Source organism: Oryzias latipes, chromosome 2, assembly GCF_053564925.1.
Source record: "Oryzias latipes strain Hd-rR chromosome 2, Olatipes_Hd-rR_3.1".
In the NCBI taxonomy this organism is placed as follows: domain Eukaryota; kingdom Metazoa; phylum Chordata; class Actinopteri; order Beloniformes; family Adrianichthyidae; genus Oryzias; species Oryzias latipes.
The window spans coordinates 37,826,958-37,846,731 of record NC_136238.1 but is presented as its reverse complement, the minus strand read 5'-3'; the positions used below and the strand labels follow the sequence as shown (position 1 = coordinate 37,846,731).

Here is a 19,774-nt window from a genome sequence, read left to right as displayed (position 1 = left end):
AACTTTCAGCAACTCTGGATCTGATCCCACAAAAACAATCCATGGATGATCAGATTTCAGAATTGGAGTCCTGAAGATTTGAAGGATCAAAGACAAAGATGTTCTGAAGAGAAGATGTGAGAAGAAAGTCCAGAATGAATCCACTCTGACTTCTCCTCATGTCTCTGAAGCTTGTGTCTTCATGTCTTCACCTCAGAGTTTCTTCTGGATTCCATGTGGATCAATAATATTGATCATGTTCTGTTGTCATTTTCCATCAGAACTTCAGGCTTTTCTCTGCTGATGATCTCTGAGCTGAACTTCTTGGAGGAATTCCTGAATCTGGGATTTGGAGCAAACAGTCAGAACAAAGGAGGTTTCCATTTCTTCTAAGCTCTGCCAGAAGAAAAGAGCTGAAGCTTGAAGCTGAAGCAGCATTTGCTCCGAGAATCTGTCCTCCAGACCAACAAGTCCCACCACAGCCTTGAAGACGTTTCCAGAAGCAGCAGCAGACTGTGTTCCCATGACGATGCTGAAGTCAGCTGCTGCTCTGCAGGAGAAAGTCTGCAGCTCCTCAGTCAGGAAGCTCTTTCAAGCTCGTGCACATCTGTCAGTGCAGCAGCAGAAAGCCTGTTTCCCTGCAGGAAGTCTGAGACTTTTCAAAGTAAGAGCCTCATGTTGGCAGAGATGGGTTGGATTCTTTGATGCTCCAGTGTCTTTTGGATTCAGGATGAGTTCATGCAGATCTAGAAATCCCACCATGATGATCTTTGAGGAATTTCAAAATAAAAGACTTACAATCACTGCTGGATGATAAATACATTTACTCTTTATTTTCTGTCAGTAAATAATATCAATCAATAAATCCTTGATTCTGAATGATGGATCTAAAGTTGAAAAGAAGTCAAAGTGCTGACTCAGCACAGATCAAAGGAGACACAGATGATTTCCTGGAATGAAGAAAACATCAAACATCATGATGTGATCTGGAACTGAGCTGTTCTTCAGAAGATCCTCCCAAACATGGAAACTGTTGCTGCAACACGTGAAGCTTTGGTTCTGTTGCTAGTGAGATCTGATGGATCAGAACCAGACTTCTGTCAGCTGGAACTGGGGCTTCTTCCAGACCATGTGACCTCATGGACAAAGTTCCAACATGGTTTCAATGAAATGTGGAGGTTTTCCAGGAAACGTTGCTGCAGTTCCTCCGTCTCATCAAGTGAGAGATTTCTCTGCACTAAAGAAGAAAATCTTCCAGAACAGCTTCAAGTTGCAGAAAAACTGTTTCCATCATTCTGAGGACATTTCTTTAGGTTTCATGTGAAGAAAACAAACTGTTTGAAAAGATGAAAACAGAAACAAAGACGTTTCTAGAAGCTGCAGATGCAGTTACAAAGAACAGCCAGCAGGTGTCTCACTGTGGGAGTCTCTGAAAGTTCTGCCTCCGACCATGAAGGGATTTGTACCCTCAATCTTTTGATCCGAAGTCAGACGCCTTGTCCATTAGGCCACATGATCTGTGAGAACAGCCAGGTCGAGCTGCACGTGGAGGACACCATCCTCCAGCTGATGTGGAGGCTGGAACTGCTTGGATTCTGCTTTGATGTCCGTCTGTCTTCAGTCCCTTCATGGCTGCTGCTTCTCTTCTGCTGATGTTTCTGCAGGATGAAGCTGCTGGAAAACGCTGAGTCTCTTCTTTCCGCAGCTTTTGATAACAGAAACATGAAAACAGACACAAACAAGTTTTATTTGGAATCATGTTTGTTTGGTCTTTTAAGTTTTTTTTTAGTTTTTTTTATATTTTTTTTATTTGAACTTTAAACATACATAACTACACACAAAAAAGAGAGAGAAAAAGAAAAGAAAATAAATAAATAAAACAAAATATATAGAATTATAGTTTACAATACTAGGGATTGTGATACAGCTTGTGATCATCAATGAAAATACACAGTTTTATTGTATTTTTGTTTTTCATCAATGTCAGAGATTTAAAATATAAACTGATTTCTTTAAGGAATGTTTTGAATAATGGTTTGTTTTTTAAGAATCTGCACTTGTGAATGAAAAATTTCCCAGATATTAACAAGGTATTGAATGTCAAATCAAATAGATTATCACCAGAAACTACTCCAAATAATATAATGTGCTTTTGTAATTGAATAGAAATAGGAAAGGGAAACTTTGAAGAGCACCAAAAAAAGAAATCCTCCCAAAAACTGTAAACATACATACATTCAAAAAACAAATGATCAAGTGTTTCAATATTTGTATCACAAAAAGAACAGTTATTTTCTGGAAAACCAAAACGTATGTGTAACAGTTCCTTACATGGATAGACTGCATTCATTATTTTAAAATGGATTTCTTTGTATTTTGGGAAAATTGGATATTTAATAAACTGAGATCTTAACTTGCTTATTTCCTCTCTTGTGTAATGCTGACATAGAATGATTTTTGTCAAATGTTGGAAACAGTTCTCTAACAAATAGAGATCGTATAAATGAGTTTGGAAGTTTTGAATTAACCGGTCGACCATCAAACAACAGGGATGGAAGCTGAATTTGAACATTATGAACCAAACTGGAGGACATTTGGATCAAAGTCTGAGGGATTGCTTTGATCACATTGTTATATTGTTTTCTATCATTCAATTTAAACTTACTGGAAAAAGTTTCAAATGAGACAATGTTTCCATTGTCATTCATAATATGTAGTAATGACCAAATGCCGTTATCAATCCAAATTTTGTAAAATAAAGATTTGTTTCTACATAAAACATACCGACAGTTTCATATGGGAATATTGTGTGGACTAAAGTTATGTTTGTATATGAGTTTCTAGTACAGTAACACCTGCTGATGATAAGTAGAAAGTTTAATAGGAAGTTTTCTGTAATCAAAATCATATTTTAGAAGGAATTCAATGCCCCCTAGATGAGAAAAGATGTTTGAAGGAATATGAAACCAAATATTTCTTTCATTTTGCAGAAAAGACCTAAGACAATTTATTTTAATCATACCATCCAAACTTTAAGTCCACCTGCACTGTAATCCTGAATTATTGTTCCTTTTTTATGTGATGGGTTTTGTTTTTCCAGATGAAGTTGAAATTGGCCTGGTTTATTTGTTTCCTTGCAGATTTAGGAATTGGGAGTGAATATGCTGGATAAATGAATCTGGATAAACATTCTAATTTAGTTAAAAACACTCTGCCCAGAATACAAATGTCTCGCTGTGACCACATGTTTAGATTGGCTTTACATTTTTCTAAAGTTTTCCATAAGTTCATTTCCTCCATTGTTTTACTGTCTTTGGTGATATGAACACCAAGATATTTCACAACAGACCTAACAGGAATGTTATGAAGAACTGACTGATCAGAATGGTGAACTGGCAATAATTCTCATTTGCTGAGATTTAGTTTTAAAGCAGATGCTTTAGAGAAAAAATCCACGGTCTGAATGATCTCTGGTATTTGATGACTGTCCTTCATGAATATGGCCGTGTCGTCTGCCAGCTGAGTGATGGCTAACTGTTCTCCCAGAACATTGAGTTTACTGAAACCAGAGTTTTTAATAAGTATTGATAACATTTCTGTTGCTGTTATAAAAAGTAACGGTGAAATTGGACAGCCTTGTTTAATTCCTTTGTTAATTAAAAACCTGGGAGAAATGCCATTTGGTAAAATAACTACACTGTTTGTATCGTTATAGATTGTTTGAACAAAACTTATGAAATTAGATACAAATCCAAATATTTCTAAAGTCTGAAGCATAAATTTGTGTTCAACCGTGTCAAAGGCTTTGAAGAAATCCAAAAATAAAATGAAGCCATCATCTTCAATTAATTGATTATAGTCAATCAGATCAAGAACTAACCGGATATTTATGTGAATTGAACGTCCTTTTAAGAATCTTGATTGTGTGTCTGAGATGATCTGATTCAGTCCTGTTTTTAATCTAGATGCATAAATGTTGGTTAAAATTTTATAATCACTATTAAGGAGGGATATTGGCCTCAAATTATCAATTAGTCTGGCGTCTTTCCCAGGTTTAGGAATCAGGGTGATGACGCCCTGCTTCATGGTGGATGGAAGGATGTTCAACTCAGAAATTTCCTTTATGACCAACAGAAACTGCTCTTTCAAGTGATCCCAGAAATGTCTGTAAAAGTTAATAGTAAGCCCATCAGATCCTGGAGATTTATCTAAAGCTAAACTTCTCATGGCTTTTTCTGCTTCTTCCATAGTGATTTCTGCTTCACACACTTGTTTAAAGTTTTTATCTACTTTAGGAGCCAAATCCTTGATGTGATTAAAGAAGCGATCAGCATCCTGAGATGAAAAAGAGGAAGAGTACAACCCGCTGTAAAATTGGAAAATTTCTCTCTTAATTTCCTCCATATTTGTACTTTCCCTGCCATTAATTACTAATTTGTTAACAGCATTTTTCTCTTGTCGCCTTTTTTCTAGTCTACAGAAGTAAGCTGAACTTTTCTCTCCCTCTTCAACCCATTTAGCTCTGGATCTAATGAAAGCACCTTTGGCTTTAGAGACGTACATGTTATCCAGCGAGGTTTGCAATAATGAAAGTTGCTGTTTCTCACCTTCACTCAATAGAGATTTACAACAAATAGAGTTAATTTCTCTGATAATTTCCATTTCTTTTTGTTTACCATCTTTACTCAATCTTTTGCTGTGAGTTATGGAAATCTGTCTTGCTTTGAATTTTAAAAATTCCCATTTCTCCCTCTGAGAGGTGAACTGTCTGTCTTTAGTTATCTTTTGGATTTCATTTATAATCGCTTGAGAATAAACTTCATCCTCTAACACAGTGTTTTTCAACCAGTGTGCCGCGGCACACTAGTGTGCCGTGGGAGATGGTCAAGTGTGCCTTGGGAAATTCCCCTCATTAACTGATCTAAAAACATTTCCCATCTCCAGGATTTCAGCTCTCTGTTCATCCAAACAGGCCCTGATAAAACACTGAGGAGTTAGGAATATAAAAGATCATAAAATACTTTTGCTTTGCGTTTATTTTATTTTATTAAAGACATTTTGATAAGAATAACGGTACAATACCGCGATTCAGCTGCAGCTCCGGCTGTATTTTGGAAAAGTCCCGTCGCTTTAACTGTCTCCACCAATCATTGTAGGGGGGCTTAATCACATGTCATCAGTCTGACCAATCAGAAGTGGTTAAAGTCTTCACTTCCTTGTCCCGATTTAGCTCATAAAGTCGCTCAGTTCTAACAAAAATACCAGCTAAAGCTCGTCTTGAGCGGTGTAGCTTTCCACAGAATCCGATGTCAGACCGTGGAACAAGTGAACAAAACAATGAAGCTCAGAGACGCGATCTCCGGCCGTTTTATGCACTACATCTCCCATGATGCATTGGGTTGTGAGAGGGACAGCGCACAAGGAGATCTGTTGTTAAACGTCTTCAAACCAACGAACACACATCAAACTGTTTTTAGATATTCTAACTTAACTTTTATTGCATCTTTTAGAAAAAAACAGCTGCAGTTTCCAGCTTTTTCTGCAACAATTTTCTCAAAAATGCATGTGAGATTGTGGAGGGGCTGTAGATCAATACAGACTATGAGTTTCTCCTTGTTTTTTTTTTATTTTTGGATGCTGGTGTGCCGCGGGATTTTTTTTAAGGTTAAAGTGTGCCGTGGCTCAGAAAAGGTTGAAAAACACTGCTCTAACAGACTAGAGTTGAACTTCCAGTAACCTTTGTTTTTAGGATTATTGCGAGGTTAAGGACCCCGAGAACATCCGGCAGCCCGAGAACATCCGGTACCCACACCGGAACCGGAAAGCACGTCCCGTTCCCACTTCTCCAGTTTGGTCGCTCTTTTTCTGGTCGAAAAAGATTAGTCATACCATAATTTTGTTGATGAAAACTGCCACTTTTTCTTTTATTTGCCAGTAAAGGTGAAAAAGGCGATTTTATGCCACCATCCACATCATTATGTGGGCGACAGACAACACTCCAGACCAGCTGGTGGTGTGGGTACCGAATGTTCTCGGGTTGCCGGATGTTCTCGGGGTCCTTCAGGGTCCTTCGACCAATGATGACGTCACACTATTTGATTGGCTGTAAGTTGCCACGACCAATGAGTTAACGTCGCTAAGTTTTTTTTAAAACTTTATTGACAATTGCGGTATCATACATTAACAATGACATTAACGTTAACAACGAACAATAACGATGTAATCAATATTGCCTCGAAGATCAGTCACCATTGCCAAATATAACATATTGACATAGAAAATAAACAAAAGAGGGGAAAAAAGAAACAATGAACATAACACACAAATAAATAAAAACATAAGTAAAATAAAATAAAGGAACATAGAAAAAGTCTAAGTAGACTAATAATAGTTAAGTTAGGGGTACTCGTGAAGTTTGTATTTCTAAACAAAACTAAGCAATTTCAAGCCATTCTTCTTTTTCATATAATGAAGCGATTGAAAGCAAAAACAGAGCTCTTTATTAAATGTTATAAAAGTGGTTTGGTCTTCAAAACTTGACTTCACCAAGATGGCGGCGCTCGCCTCCCATGAGGAACCACGTGATGTCTCCTCTAGTGATATAACTCATTGGAAGGACCCTGAAGGACACCGAAAACATCCGGCAACCCGAGAACATCCGGTACCCACAGTGGCGCTAAAGCACCATGACGCTGTTAGCCAAACAAAAAAGAAGAACAGCACGAGGCGCTAGCAGCGTTAGCTTGTTAGCAGGCTAGCAGCGTTAGCTTGTGTTGAGAGGTCGGTGGTGTTTTGTTGGGACGTTTGTGAGGTTTTTGGACAGAAAGGACGATACGTGGTTCGTGTGGGAACTCTCAGCATTTTCCAAAGTGTCGTAAATGAGTGAAGAAGTGTTGAACGGAAAGACAACGTGGATTGCTGTGATTGTGAGACTAGCAGATGATCGATCGGAGCTGCAGTGAAGAGGACGGCGGTGTTTGTGGGAGTTGGAGCTGAAGATCGGAGCAGGAACCATGTCTTCCCTTCAGTCTCTGAGAGAGTTGATCAGCGAGCGACTAGCTGCTGCTGCTGAAGAAATCTGCAGACTCTGTGAAGGAACCATCGTCCAGTACGAGCAGGAGCTCTGTCGTCAGCGCAGACTGCTGGATGTCATCTGGAAACCACAGCTGCAGCTACACCACATAGGTATGTGACCTTCATCAAAGAAACAGAGAAGCCCCTTAGTTCATCTCTCACTGATTTTTCCTTCAGATTTGGGTTTTATTGAGTCTTTATCAGCAGCTGATTCTCTCAGTTTTCTTTAGTGGATATCAGAGTTCTGACCTTTCCCTAACACAGTAGGGACCACAAGCCAGAAGATTTTAAGGCCCAGTCAGATAAAATGTGACCACATATGATAGAACAGTTCTGAACAAAATTTAAAGAAAAAATTGGCTCAATAGACTTAAAATTAAGCAAGTTATTAAAATTTAGTGATTTCTATTGTTTTGTGAATAAAAATCAATGGGAACACTTGGTAATTACAGGAACAAAACATTAAATTGAACAAAAATGTTTTTTCTTCTTCTAGATATCACATCTTCCCTATTTTTTCTCCAAACACTCCAATTTTCACAGGACATTATTAGGGTGTTTCAGCAAATTTTTTACATTTTTTAACGGATTAATTATTATAAGGGGCGACAGTGGCTCAGGTGGTTGAGCGGGTCGTCCAATGATCGAAAGGTCGGCAGTTCGATCCCCGCTCCCACCAGCCAAACTGTCATTGTGTCCTTGGCAGGGCTCCAGACTAACTTTTTTCACTAGGAGCACAGTGGCCCCTAACTTATAATTTTAGGGGCACAACCAGAAAATTAAGGGGCGCATACCGTAAATCAACATGCAAACCAAATCTACTAATTTCCACTGTATTACGAATAAATACTTTAATAATAGATGCAGAAATTACAATGTGCTGTTTCAGATTCAGTGTCACATTTTATTCTTCACTTTTGAAAATGCAACAACAAGGTAAACTGACAGCACCATCTTTGGGACACCAAATAGGTGCAGCCAAGATGCACAATAAGTGTGTTTGAGATCACCCAGGTGAACTCAACGCTGCGCAGATCACCTGGTGTGTGACATATATTTTTGTTTTTGCTCCAACATCAACTGTCAATCATCACAAAAATATTGCGAGAAAGGGGTGGGAGCAAGGGGCAAACCTACCCGGACACAGCTGGAAACTGAACTGACTGAAAGCTGCCCTACAGACTATAAAACAATGCATTATGGGGCATGTGTCCTTATGGTTTTTGTAGTTGAGTGATTAATTAAAATAATTTAAAATACAAATTCAATAAAAAAGGCTACATGCATTACAAAACATTAAAATAATCGTAAAATAAATATATAATAACACAGATCATACTAAGGGGGAGAGGAATATTAAAACTAAATTGAATGTTAAGGACAACTCCAACTGTCTGTTGTCCTTCAGTCTTGCTGCAGATTCTCCTCAGCTGACCCGACTGTTACGGAGCGGTGTGCTGCCGTAACAGTCGTGCATAAACCCTTTGATGCGCCGCCGTAACCAAAACCCTAAACCTTCCTCCGGTTCTGTGAGACCCAGTGAAAAGTTCAGCACTGACTGCATGTATTTAGAAAATTAGGAGCGAATAGATACGTTCTAAAGGAAAGTAAGGAACTCCTTCATGTGGTCCGGGGAGGGGGCTGTCAGGTGTCCTCCTTTCAAGCCCGATCACTGTCCCGCCCCCAAGAGTCATTTACTCCACTGTGATTGGTTGGTCATCTCCGTGCACGACAATGAAAAAGTGTCATTCGTTAAAACTGGCGGGCTGCAGTAACATTAAACCTTCATATTAAGGCGGGGGCCGCAAAATATCATGTTGGGGGGCGCAAATAGCCCGCGGGCCGCAAATTTGAGACCCCTCACCCTCCTTGCCTCCAGTGTGTCTCCACTGGTGTGTGGATGTGCATGAATGTTCCGGTGATGGTCAGAGGGGCCGTAGGCGCGAACTGGCAGCCACGCCTCTGTCAGTCTGCCCCAGGGCAGCTGTGGCTACAACAGTAGTTACTATCACCAAGTATGATTGAGGACTGAATGAATAACGGACACATTGTAAGCGCTTTTGGCGTCTTGAAAAATGCATAAATCCAATCCATTATTATTATAATTCGGGTAATTAATTTATTGGTACATTTGATTAAATATTTAAAAATCTGTTTTTTTCCTTCTCTAAGGCAATTTTAGAGAGTAAAACACACACATTTCAAGTGAATAAACCTTTTCTTTTTAGTTTCATTAGCCATCATCCAAAAATCCACAATACTCAATAACCAAAGTCAGGAGCTTTCAATGATGATCTCCAGACTTCCATCCATCAGTTTGTAGCTCTACACAGCTTCATCTCCTTCATAAATTACATTAAACCAGGATGGAAATCCAGGGACTTGGGAAATAACTTTTCCAATGTAGATTTGATCATCTGCAAATGAGTGGCATACTCCTTTACCTGGTAAGGACTGGATGGTTCTTTTTTTTTTGGGCACACTTGGAGACACTGTGAGAAGATCCTGCAGCCACAGCAGATTGGATGAGAAACATTAACTTATCTTTAAGTTCAGTCCATGGCTTATTTCTAGCTTTCCCTCTACTGTCTTTTTTGGACACAATGAAAACATCCGTCCTTCCCCTGGGGTCCTGCTGTAGCACTTCCTGCTTTAAATGAAGCTGATTTGTAAGAGCTCTGAATCTCTCAGCATCACTGTCACACTTCTCCATTTTACTATCATCTTTCTCTGATTTCCAAAGACCTGCATCAATGATTATTTTAGTCAAGTTCTTCTTCTTGAAATTCTCTTCAAATGTTTCCTCCTGCTTTCTGCCAAAGCCTCCACTGCTTTTAGTTGCTTCTCTTCATGGCTCTTTGTGATACTGGCCTCCCTTGCTTTGAATTTAGCCTCCAGCTCCTTTCTTCTTTTTCTTACATCACCCACTAGTTGTTCCAGCTTTTCAGGAGATAACTGAGACACCCACTTTGATGTCTTATAGTAGGAGGACATCAGATATGCTTCATTTGTAACAGCAGATGCATTAGGCCTATGGTGAACATGATAGTCTAACACACAAATATCCTTTCTGGATTATTGTTGTGTTTTGGAGCTGCTTTAGTTGCGCTGCTCACATGCTGTCCTGCATCCCAAAATTTCCCCCCAGGAAGATGTTCCTTGACAGACTTTTCCAAATTACAGTAGTCCCTTGTTTTTCGCGGGGGTTACGTTCCACAAAGAACCCGTGATAGACAAAATCTGTGAAGTAGAAACCTCTATTTTTTTTTACATTTATTAAACAGTTAAATCCTCTATTATAAATTGAATAGAAAGAACAAACCATTTTACAGGCTCAAGCATTTGTTTCAGAAATAAAAGTACTTTAGAAACATTTTTTTCAACAAAGAATTTCTGTACTGTCAAATAATAATTTTAATCATCAATGTAAACAGAAGGCTTCAAATCGCGGAGATTAGCCCCGCCCACCGCGACCCGAGTGATTGGATTAAACGGGAGAAAATTTAAAATGATTGTGAAAAAAAATACAAAATACAGTGGGACAAATAGTGACTCAGGTGTATTTCACTGCTCTACAGACTGAGCCGCTGCATCCTGACTCCGCTCTGCAGTGTTTTCTTCTTTTAAAGCCCGCGGTGCAGCTGTGTTTGTTCAGGAGAAGAACATAGTGATAGGCAGTTGTCGCTCTTTTTTCTGCTTTGCAAAAAGATCCTTATACACCGACATGCCACCATCAAGAGAATTTGCACGAACGTAATGTAAATTTGGCGAGCTGTTTTAGGTACGTGTACATATTAAACTGCAACGTTATTGACGCACAGGTTGAGAAGAAGCGGAGTGACTTTTTAGCCAATCAGAATGCAGAACACAATGCAAATCCGTGAAGTAGCGAAACCGTGTTATAGCAAGGGATCACTGTACATCCCTCGCATTGCTCCTTTTCTTCTGCTTCAAATTGGAAGCGTGCTATCTTTGATTTTAATCTGCTAGACTCCGATGATAACCTTTTTACAGCATTTTTTCTTCTTCTATCTTTTCTGTGAGTGACTCATTTTCAGTTTCAAGATGCTTTTTTTCTGAACGTAACTCCTTGATATTTTCACTGTCGTTTTTTCCGCCGTTCTGCGTGTTTGGTTTTGTTGGGTGATTGTCTCTCCTTTTTCAGCTGGACAACCTCTTTGGCTAACTGCTTATTAACATCGTCAAGGATCAAATATTCCCGTATCTAAAGAATTATTCCTTTCTGTTGACCGCTGGCCAAGAACATTTGGACAGATTTATGGTCTCAAATTCCATTCATCAAGATTGCTGTTTTTCCGATAATCTTCTTTTTCACAAAGGAGTTTCTTCCACTGCCTGTCCAAGTTTTTCTCTGTAATATCTGGTGAAATTTTTGGGATTAAACATCTCATCCACCTGAGGACATCCTTATTTGAAGATGTCAACCCTTTCTTTTTCAGTTGGCTTAGTTGAAAAATGTTCCTATTGAAGATCTGCTATTGAAGTGCTGCTAAGATTCCCTCTGACAGATCTACATGCAGCCCTGATGAAGCCATCTGAAAAAAGACTAACATTCATTCAAAAATAGCTCAAATCAGGAAAAGAAAAACTTTCAACAGTTTTCTTATTTGCTATTTCTTCTTTAAATATTACCTAAAAATCTCTGAGAAGATGAAGCCTCTACCCCACCTGGCAGAGAGAAGTTGAAAGAGTCTTGTTGATTCTTGAGTCCCGACAAAACATGCCACTCACAGAAAAATGTCAATAAGATTAAAAGTAATAAGTGAGATCTGAAGTAACTGGGAATAATGGCATTGTGTTTTTGCATAAATAATTACTTTGTGGGTGTATTTTTGCTTTGATACATAACTTTTTAAAAACCATGGTGGAATCAGAACATGGGATTTTGTTAAAAAATGTCATTACATTCTGCCTGTACTTTCATACGGTTAAATTAAATAACAACAAAATTTGTAAATAGCAAACATTTGTATCTACATTAACAGGCAACTCTTAATAAAAAAATGTGTTTTTTTAGGTATTTTCTTACAACTCTCTAAAATCAGTGATCAGTTTAACTTTGTTCTTGTAGTACAGTTTTACTGTAAAAGTGAGAAAAATAATAATGTGCCTCTTTTGGCAAATGATCGCCCATTGTCGCACTCATTAACATAATTCTTCTAGACGTTTCTATAAAGAATTGAGTCTGTAAAATCGAATTCCGGGGGTTTCCTCAATGTTTAGGGTGGGGTTTGGGAGATTTTAATGACCTTGTAAGTTTCACGAAGCTGGGAGATCGACCCAAAATCAGAAAAAAAGCTGCGGTTGGATCACAAAAATGTCCAGTAAATACACTTTACTTTTCTGAATGAAAGTCGAAGTAGACGCTATTCCAAAATGCACCGCGATGCATATATTAACTACATAAAATTTCCAGTGCGGAAACCAAGTTTCTTAATGGCAGACTGAACATGCACGAACGGTATGCGCAGTGACACGCATTGCGGTCCCTCCTGTTATTCTCTTTTATGGTAAAAACCGTCCCGGTGTGTACGGGCCTTTACAAGGAAGTTTACGTTACAAACAATGGTCCTTCAGGGGCTCCTCCTCCAAATATCCTGAAAGAGACTGTAAAATTTGTATTGGCGTTTTTACAATACATTCCTCAAACATAAAAAAGGCGTCTTCTTTTGCTTTTGCAGGCCTCCCCCAGCATTGGCTGACTGAAGAGGACAGTCTCTGCAACCCACAAAGGAACTTCAGATTGGAACCGGCGGAACCAGTTTTGAGGGTTCAGTTGGAGCTGAAGATCGGAGCAGGAACCATGTCTTCCCTTCAGTCTCTGAGAGAGTTGATCAGCGAGCGACTAGCTGCTGCTGCTGAAGAAATCTGCAGACTCTGTGAAGGAACCATTGTCCAGTACGAGGAGGAGCTCTGTCGTCAGCGCAGACTGTTGGATGTCATCTGGAAACCACAGCTGCAGCTCCACCACATAGGTATGTGACCTTCATCAAAGACAGAGAGAAGCCCTTTGAGCTTCATGCTTTTCTTTTTGGGGACCCGTCTGTCACTCAGTGGTGGTTCTACATTAACTTACTACCCGGGCGAGTAACCCCCTCTCTCCCCTCACACAGAAATTTGATGACTTCTTTTTGTGTTTTTTGTCCATTTTACACACAAAAAATCATGAATTTTATAAACTACATGGGCGTCAAACTCCGTCACACAGGCGGCCTAAATCTAAAACACGCTTTGGGTTTTGGGCCGAACAAGAAACATTTACTGAAAACACTAAAACTAAACTTTTAAGAGAAAACCGGGTCGACATTCTGGAGAAAAGACTGGACGATGTGGAACAACAAGTAAGGATGAATAATCTCATTCTCACTGGAGTACCAATCAAACCTCGGGCAAAGCTAAATGCAGCTGGAGTTCGCATTGCTAATGCTAATAGTGTTAGCAGTCCTGAAACGGAGAGCAGTGGAGAGTTTCTGGATCACCAAGTGGAATCATTTCTCACGTGTAAAGGGATTTCCCTGGATCTCAACACCATCGAGACCTGCCACCCGCTCCCCAGGAGAAATGAGACGGATAAACCAGCAATCCTCATCAGGTTTGTGAATCAAAAACACAAGCTAGCTCTGATGAATCAGCGTAAAAATATGAAAGGATCTGCTGCTTATCTGAACGACCATCTGACGAGAAGGAATGCTGAAATCGCCAAACATGCACGGCTTCTCAGGAAGTGTAAGCAGATTGAGAACACTTGGGTTACAGGCTGCAGGATTTACATCAAACGACTCGGTCCGCCGGACCGGTCCAAGGTTCTGGTTGTGAACACCATGAAGGACATTGAGAAGTGCTTGATCATGGACGTCTGAAACAACATGGAGTAATAAATCAAAGAGCCAAATAATTTGAAGAAATATGACGCCGGATTCATCACTTTCTCCAAAAGTTTGAAGTGACCTGATTACTCAGCGGAGAGTTCTGAACTGCAGACAAGTTGACCACAACTCAGCGCCGCTTATATCAGCTGAAGAAGGATAGGGACCTTAATCTAATGTCTGCAGACATAATATTGAAGAGAACTATAAACTCTGTTTAAACCCAGAAGAACTACAGTTAATCAGCAGAAGAAATGCCAACCTTGGACAATCGACAAAATATGGACCCTTTTTATTTTACTTCACAGCATTACTTTATAATAAAAATATGTAAAAAAAAAAAAAAAAATTAAATAAAAATACAAAAAAATAATAAAACAAATGGTTAATCAATTAATGAAAATGGTTAAATTGATTGACTTTTAATGATTTTACTTCACTTGCTCCAAAAAAATTGATAAATTGATTCAGGATTTTTCCTAATGTAACATAATTTTGCAAATATTTTTAACTTTTGATACTTGGATCAAATTTTGCTATGAAAATTCCTGAAACAGTGTAATGTCTATTTTACTGTTATAGTATTATTTTTTAATCATATCAATGACTTTTATAAGTAACATAATCTGCATATATTTTGGATACTTCATTGCCATGTTGATTTCTAAAAGTTATTTTTTTTAAAAAACAATTTAAGCAATTCATCGTTGTCATGTGCTTTATTGATACTTCAAGACTCTTAATTCTGTCTGATAAAAGCAAGGATCCACATATTGATAAATCATGCAATAAAATGTTTACGGTAGAACAGGGGTGGGATTATATAAATTCGCTTCCTTCCACTCCCTTTCAAGCAACATTTATGAATATGTTTAATTATCCAAAGTTTGATTAGTTATTGTATGAATGTATAACTGATGATTGTATTTTTTGTGTATTATTTCAATTTTATTGCTTGAAATAAACCATTTCAAATAAAAAAAAAATCTTCACAGATTTCAAAAGAGTCCCACAGCTGCTCACAACAGAGGACACACTGTGGACTTTGTCATTACCTACAGCCTGTCTGCTGATGAAGAGCATCTTCATCTGAAGCAGGAGACTGATACCTTGATGGAGATTCCTACTTATGAGGAAGATGAAAGGTCCAGTGTGTCCAGTTGTGTATATCTGTGTACATCTGTCCACAACTGTCCAGATACCACTTGTGTACACATTCCAATGTACACACCTGGAGCAATAGCTTGTGCTGGTGGAACCACACACATGATCCATGAGTGATCAGTGACATGTCTTTATCAGGCACTACTGTGTGTTGGTTTCTGTCACCAGTGGAATCAGCACTTTCCTTCTCTAGAACCAGAAGAATAAACTGGAAGAACAAAGTTTCAAGTTCTCTTCTCATCTCATTGCACAAGGCAGAAAAAGGCGGAAGTTCAACCATCAGCCTGAAACAAAGTTCCCCTTTAAACTGTGTCAATTTCAGATGGAGAAATAGAATAGAATGTAGAATATTAGAACAACTTAGAAATGTGACCCGTGTAAATCATTTAACATTTAATTTAAATTAAATTTTGACACTTTTAATGACAATTTTGCTTATTTATTTCAAATTTTAAAGAATTAATGTCACATTTATTTAATTAATTAATGGCGTCTATATGTATTGTTTCAATGAGTCTCTTCTGGTCCTCCAGACTCCTCAGACATTTTTTCCATTGATTACAGAGTTTATTGATGCTTGAAAAAACCCAAAAGTCCTGGAAACGTATAAAAGGCTCCTTGTTGTGTTTGTGTCCCTGCAGGCCTCCCCCAGCATTGGATGACTGACTGCAACCAGCAGAGGAACTTCAGAGTGGAACAGGAGGAACCAGAACCTCCACAGGTTAAAGAGGAACCAGAACCTCCACAGATTCAAGAGGAACCAGAACCTCCACAGATTAAAGAGGAACCAGGGGAACTCTGCATCAGTCAGGATAAAGAGCATCTTCATCTGAAGCAGAAAACTGATACCTTGATGGAGATTCCTACTTATGAGGAAGATGAGAACAGTGAAGCAGATCTAAACAATCAGCAGAGCTTTAATGTAACTGATGGTCAGGATGAAGAAGGAAACCAACATGAAGAATCAACATCAACTACAGATGAAGAGACAGACCCACAGAACAGAGATCAGAGGAAGAGGAGGGACAGAAGACATGTCCAAAGTGTGGACAGCTCTCACATGTCAGCAGGTCAGTGTGACTCTGATCTTCATCTCCACACTATCGGTATGTTCACTTCAACAACGGTTCTATCTTGAGCTTCAAGCTCTCCAAACATGCAGTCCATCAACAGCGTGTCCTGGAAGAGTCTCTTCTTTCCCTTCCAGTTGAAAAGACAGAGACATTGTTGGTCAGTGCAGCCGACAACATTCTTCAAATCATATGATCTTAGTTAGTCCCTCCAGCTAACGACAAACAGGAAACCTTAACAGATCAAAGAGAAAATTGTTAGCAGATAAAAAAGTACAATCTGTTTTGTCGTCTGTGGTTCTAAGTTTGTAGTTCAGTTCTTTTCAGCAGATTTCTCTGTCAGACCCAAAATCCCATCTAAACCTCTTTGATGTCTCCATGTCTCCAATTCCAGACATTCAGACAGCTTCTATTTCCAAAACTACATTTCAAGCTAAAACCCAAAGACAGGGTCCTGCTCATGGATCTGCAGACAGAAAAGATTCAAACCTGAACACATCAGTGAAAAACTGCTTAGTGTCAGAATTGTTCTCCATCTTTTCTGGACTGATTCTTCCTCCAGTGCAGCTTCATCTTCATCAAACTGCTCCTCATTGGTGGTTGAAAACACAACAGGGAGGTTTTTCTGTGTCCAGTTCAGCTCCATGAATGTTCAGGCTGTTTAATGTCAGTGATTTCAGTTTAGAAAAACTTCATCTCTGCTGAGATTTGCTTCACCTCCATAAGAACTTCAGCAGCATCCGGATCATTTTGTTGATGGTTTGTCTGTGGAATGACATTTCATACTCCTAGCTTCAGTGGAGATCAAGAGTCTGGAACCTTTAACACTAAAAGAACCATTTGATCCAGTTTCTTCCAGACCAAAACCCAACAAGAGTCACAAAGTGCACTTTGCAATATCCCTGTCCAGCTAATTGGCCAAGTTATCAGACATAGCTGACACTGGTCTAGACATTGTAGTGGAAATTAGATCAGTTCCATTTTTTCATCCTTAGGTACAGTGTTAGTAATTATCATGATTGCTCGATTGACAACTCTTTAATCTGAAAATACCTTTCTTCTTGGTGAGAAAATGATCGGGTCTAAACAAGGCTTCGGTTGAAGAATTTTTTTTTTTATGCTATATGCAAAAGTCTCTGTCCTTAAAGCCAAAAGATTACAGCCCCCCCACCTCCACCTACTGACTGCTGTCATGTTAACAGTAGCTTGCAGATCCAGAATACAGAAGGAAGAACGACATGAAACGGCTTAAGCAGGGCGTTGCTCGCAGGGCGGTCGCCCATGCCAGGCGTGCCCACGTGCTTGGGCCCGCTAAATGCTACTTGTAGATTTAATTTTTTTTATCTTCAACAATCAAGAAAAAAATACAAGAAGCCAACATCAAGTCTAGAGTAGGGTTGTGCCGATGGACGATACCATCGTCCATCGTGATGGGTGACTGACATCCCGATGGAGAGACACCATCGTGATGCCACGCCCCGCCACGCTGCGAGTGGACACCATAAGCCGCGGTTACATGTGAAAAATATTTTGACCGGACCAATTGTCGGATTAGAATCCAACCGTGTACATGGTTCCAAAAAAAGGTTTTCAGAATATAACAAACGTTCACATGGGTCAGACTTTCGGTCGAAATAAATCATTCGCACATGCGCAGTAGGGTTTGAAAAATCGGAAGCGGATATCAGTTCCGCCGAGCGGCTATTTTTTTCTCAAACTTTATTGAATGTAACAATTCAATACAAAACAATGTTGCCGAGCGGCTTTATACATTTGTATGTCAGCTCGGTAATATACAAGACGATCTTCTAAACGTGCTTTTAATAATTTTACGATTATTATGAAACGCCTTTTCGCTCATCGTTTTATTTTTAATCCGTGCGGTCATTGCTCTTTGTTTTTCTGTTGAAAAACATAGCCGGAAAGAAGCCAGAATTAGCAGTATGCTAACACGGGCTAACAACATTAGCTTTGGGTGGCGCTGCAATCTGCATCTTGGCTGCATGTAAACATGTGGGAATAACATCAGCCTTTATTTAGTCGGGACACGACTCGAAACACAAATCCACGTGATTATTGTTTGAACGATTTCTAAGGACTGAGCGGCCTTTCTGCTTTGAAGCTTACACCGCCCCAAAGCGCTGTGTGTGTGCTCACGATCCTCTGCTCAGACACACTTTTAGACCCGGTTCTGAGTTCGGTAGCCTGTTCCCCTAGATTTGCGGAACGGATCGCAGTTGTAAATCTCCCACAAACTGCTCATGGAACAAAGCACCCCCCCCTTCCACTCAAACACAAAGCTGTAAGTCCGCGCTCCGCCGGTCCACTTGACTAGTTAAGTGCGGGAGCCGACCATTTCTTTTCTAGTTTGTTTGTTACTTTTTTTGTTAAAGTCACTTCCCTCAGTTTATACTGGATAATCGCGGATGAGTCATTAGTTGGGAAATAAAATAAATAAAGTAATAAAGTAAAATAACGAATAGCAATTATATAAGACCGAAAAATTAAAAATACTCCCCCCCCCCCCCCCCCCCACGACGATATCATCGTCCATCCCGATGGTTGACAGCAAACATCGTCAACGGCCAATTTAAGGGACGTCGCCCAACCCTAGTCTAGAGTCTCTAATTTAACACATAAAACCAGTAGGAAAACTAGGGCTGTGACGGTGTCGAATTTTTCAACACCGCAAAAACACAAAAATAGTTCCCAAAGAAAACATGTAGTGATATTCATGGAAATCTAACAGCGCGCGTTCATGTTTGGTGTTACGGAGTGAAGGAGGACAGTTATTACCCCCCCCCCCCCCCCCCCCCAACACAAAATCCTTCGGTGGGCGGTCGTGTCACGCACTTAAGAACGCACGCAGCTTGTAATGGAAATGAATACAATGGAAATGTGGAAATGAATAATTAGAAAGCAGTAAATTTGTTGTATTTCCTTGCGAAACGGAAACTTCTGTTTTAGAATAAGGATGTGTGCTTCTGAAAGCGCGCGCCTGTTTGTGTAACTGTAAAGGAAGCCGTGTGTCACGTGCAGCGCAGAGGCAGACATTGAGAGCGCGCGCGCGGTGGGAGAAAAGGAGACAACAGTTTGAAATAAAGGAGGAAAGTCTGAACACAGGACTAGCAGAAAAAGGAAATTATCAGCAAAGATGAATGCGTTTAATGTGTTTATTACAGTTTCAAACACACACCATATGCAAAAAGTAAAAGAAAAAGTGCGTTAAAAAAAGTGCGGTGATGCGGTTATCGTCACAGCCCTAAGGAAAACCTTCCTGAGCAATCTAAAGAAATGTTGACCACACAACTTCATAACACTACAATACATATCAAGGGTCAACAACCTGGGACACACAGAGGGAAAGACAGTGGAATGCGGGGGGAGGGGGACAAAAGGTAGCACTTTGATCTGTCGTCTGTTTGTATTTTAGAGTTGGGGAAAAAATGATAATTTCTTCTCCCAATAACTTTTTTGCCCCCTATGGGGTCCATTCACTCAGTGTTGCTACTACTAACCCATATAAATGCTGCCACAACATACATTACTTGTGTAATGTACGACAGCAACTACCTGTACTTCCTGTTCCAAATAGCTGCT

At 39.5% G+C, this 19,774-nt stretch overlaps 1 protein-coding gene across 4 annotated transcripts in view; it reads left to right on the top strand.

The window, feature by feature from the left end:
* The first annotated feature begins 5,739 nt into the window (after window positions 1–5,739).
* LOC144986903 (uncharacterized) overlaps window positions 5,740–19,774 on the top strand; it is a 68,463-nt gene continuing 54,428 nt past the window's right edge. For 2 of the 4 annotated variants that reach the window (XM_078935598.1, XM_078935588.1), the window contains exons 1-3: window positions 5,740–7,164; window positions 12,756–13,049; window positions 15,746–16,174. In XM_078935598.1, the coding sequence (XP_078791724.1) occupies window positions 6,993–7,164; window positions 12,756–13,049; window positions 15,746–16,174 (895 nt within the window). In that variant the 5' untranslated portion in view covers window positions 5,740–6,992. The remainder of the gene's footprint in view (window positions 7,165–12,755; window positions 13,050–15,745; window positions 16,175–19,774) is intronic. The other 2 variants (XM_078935585.1, XM_078935590.1) reach the window with 2 other exon arrangements.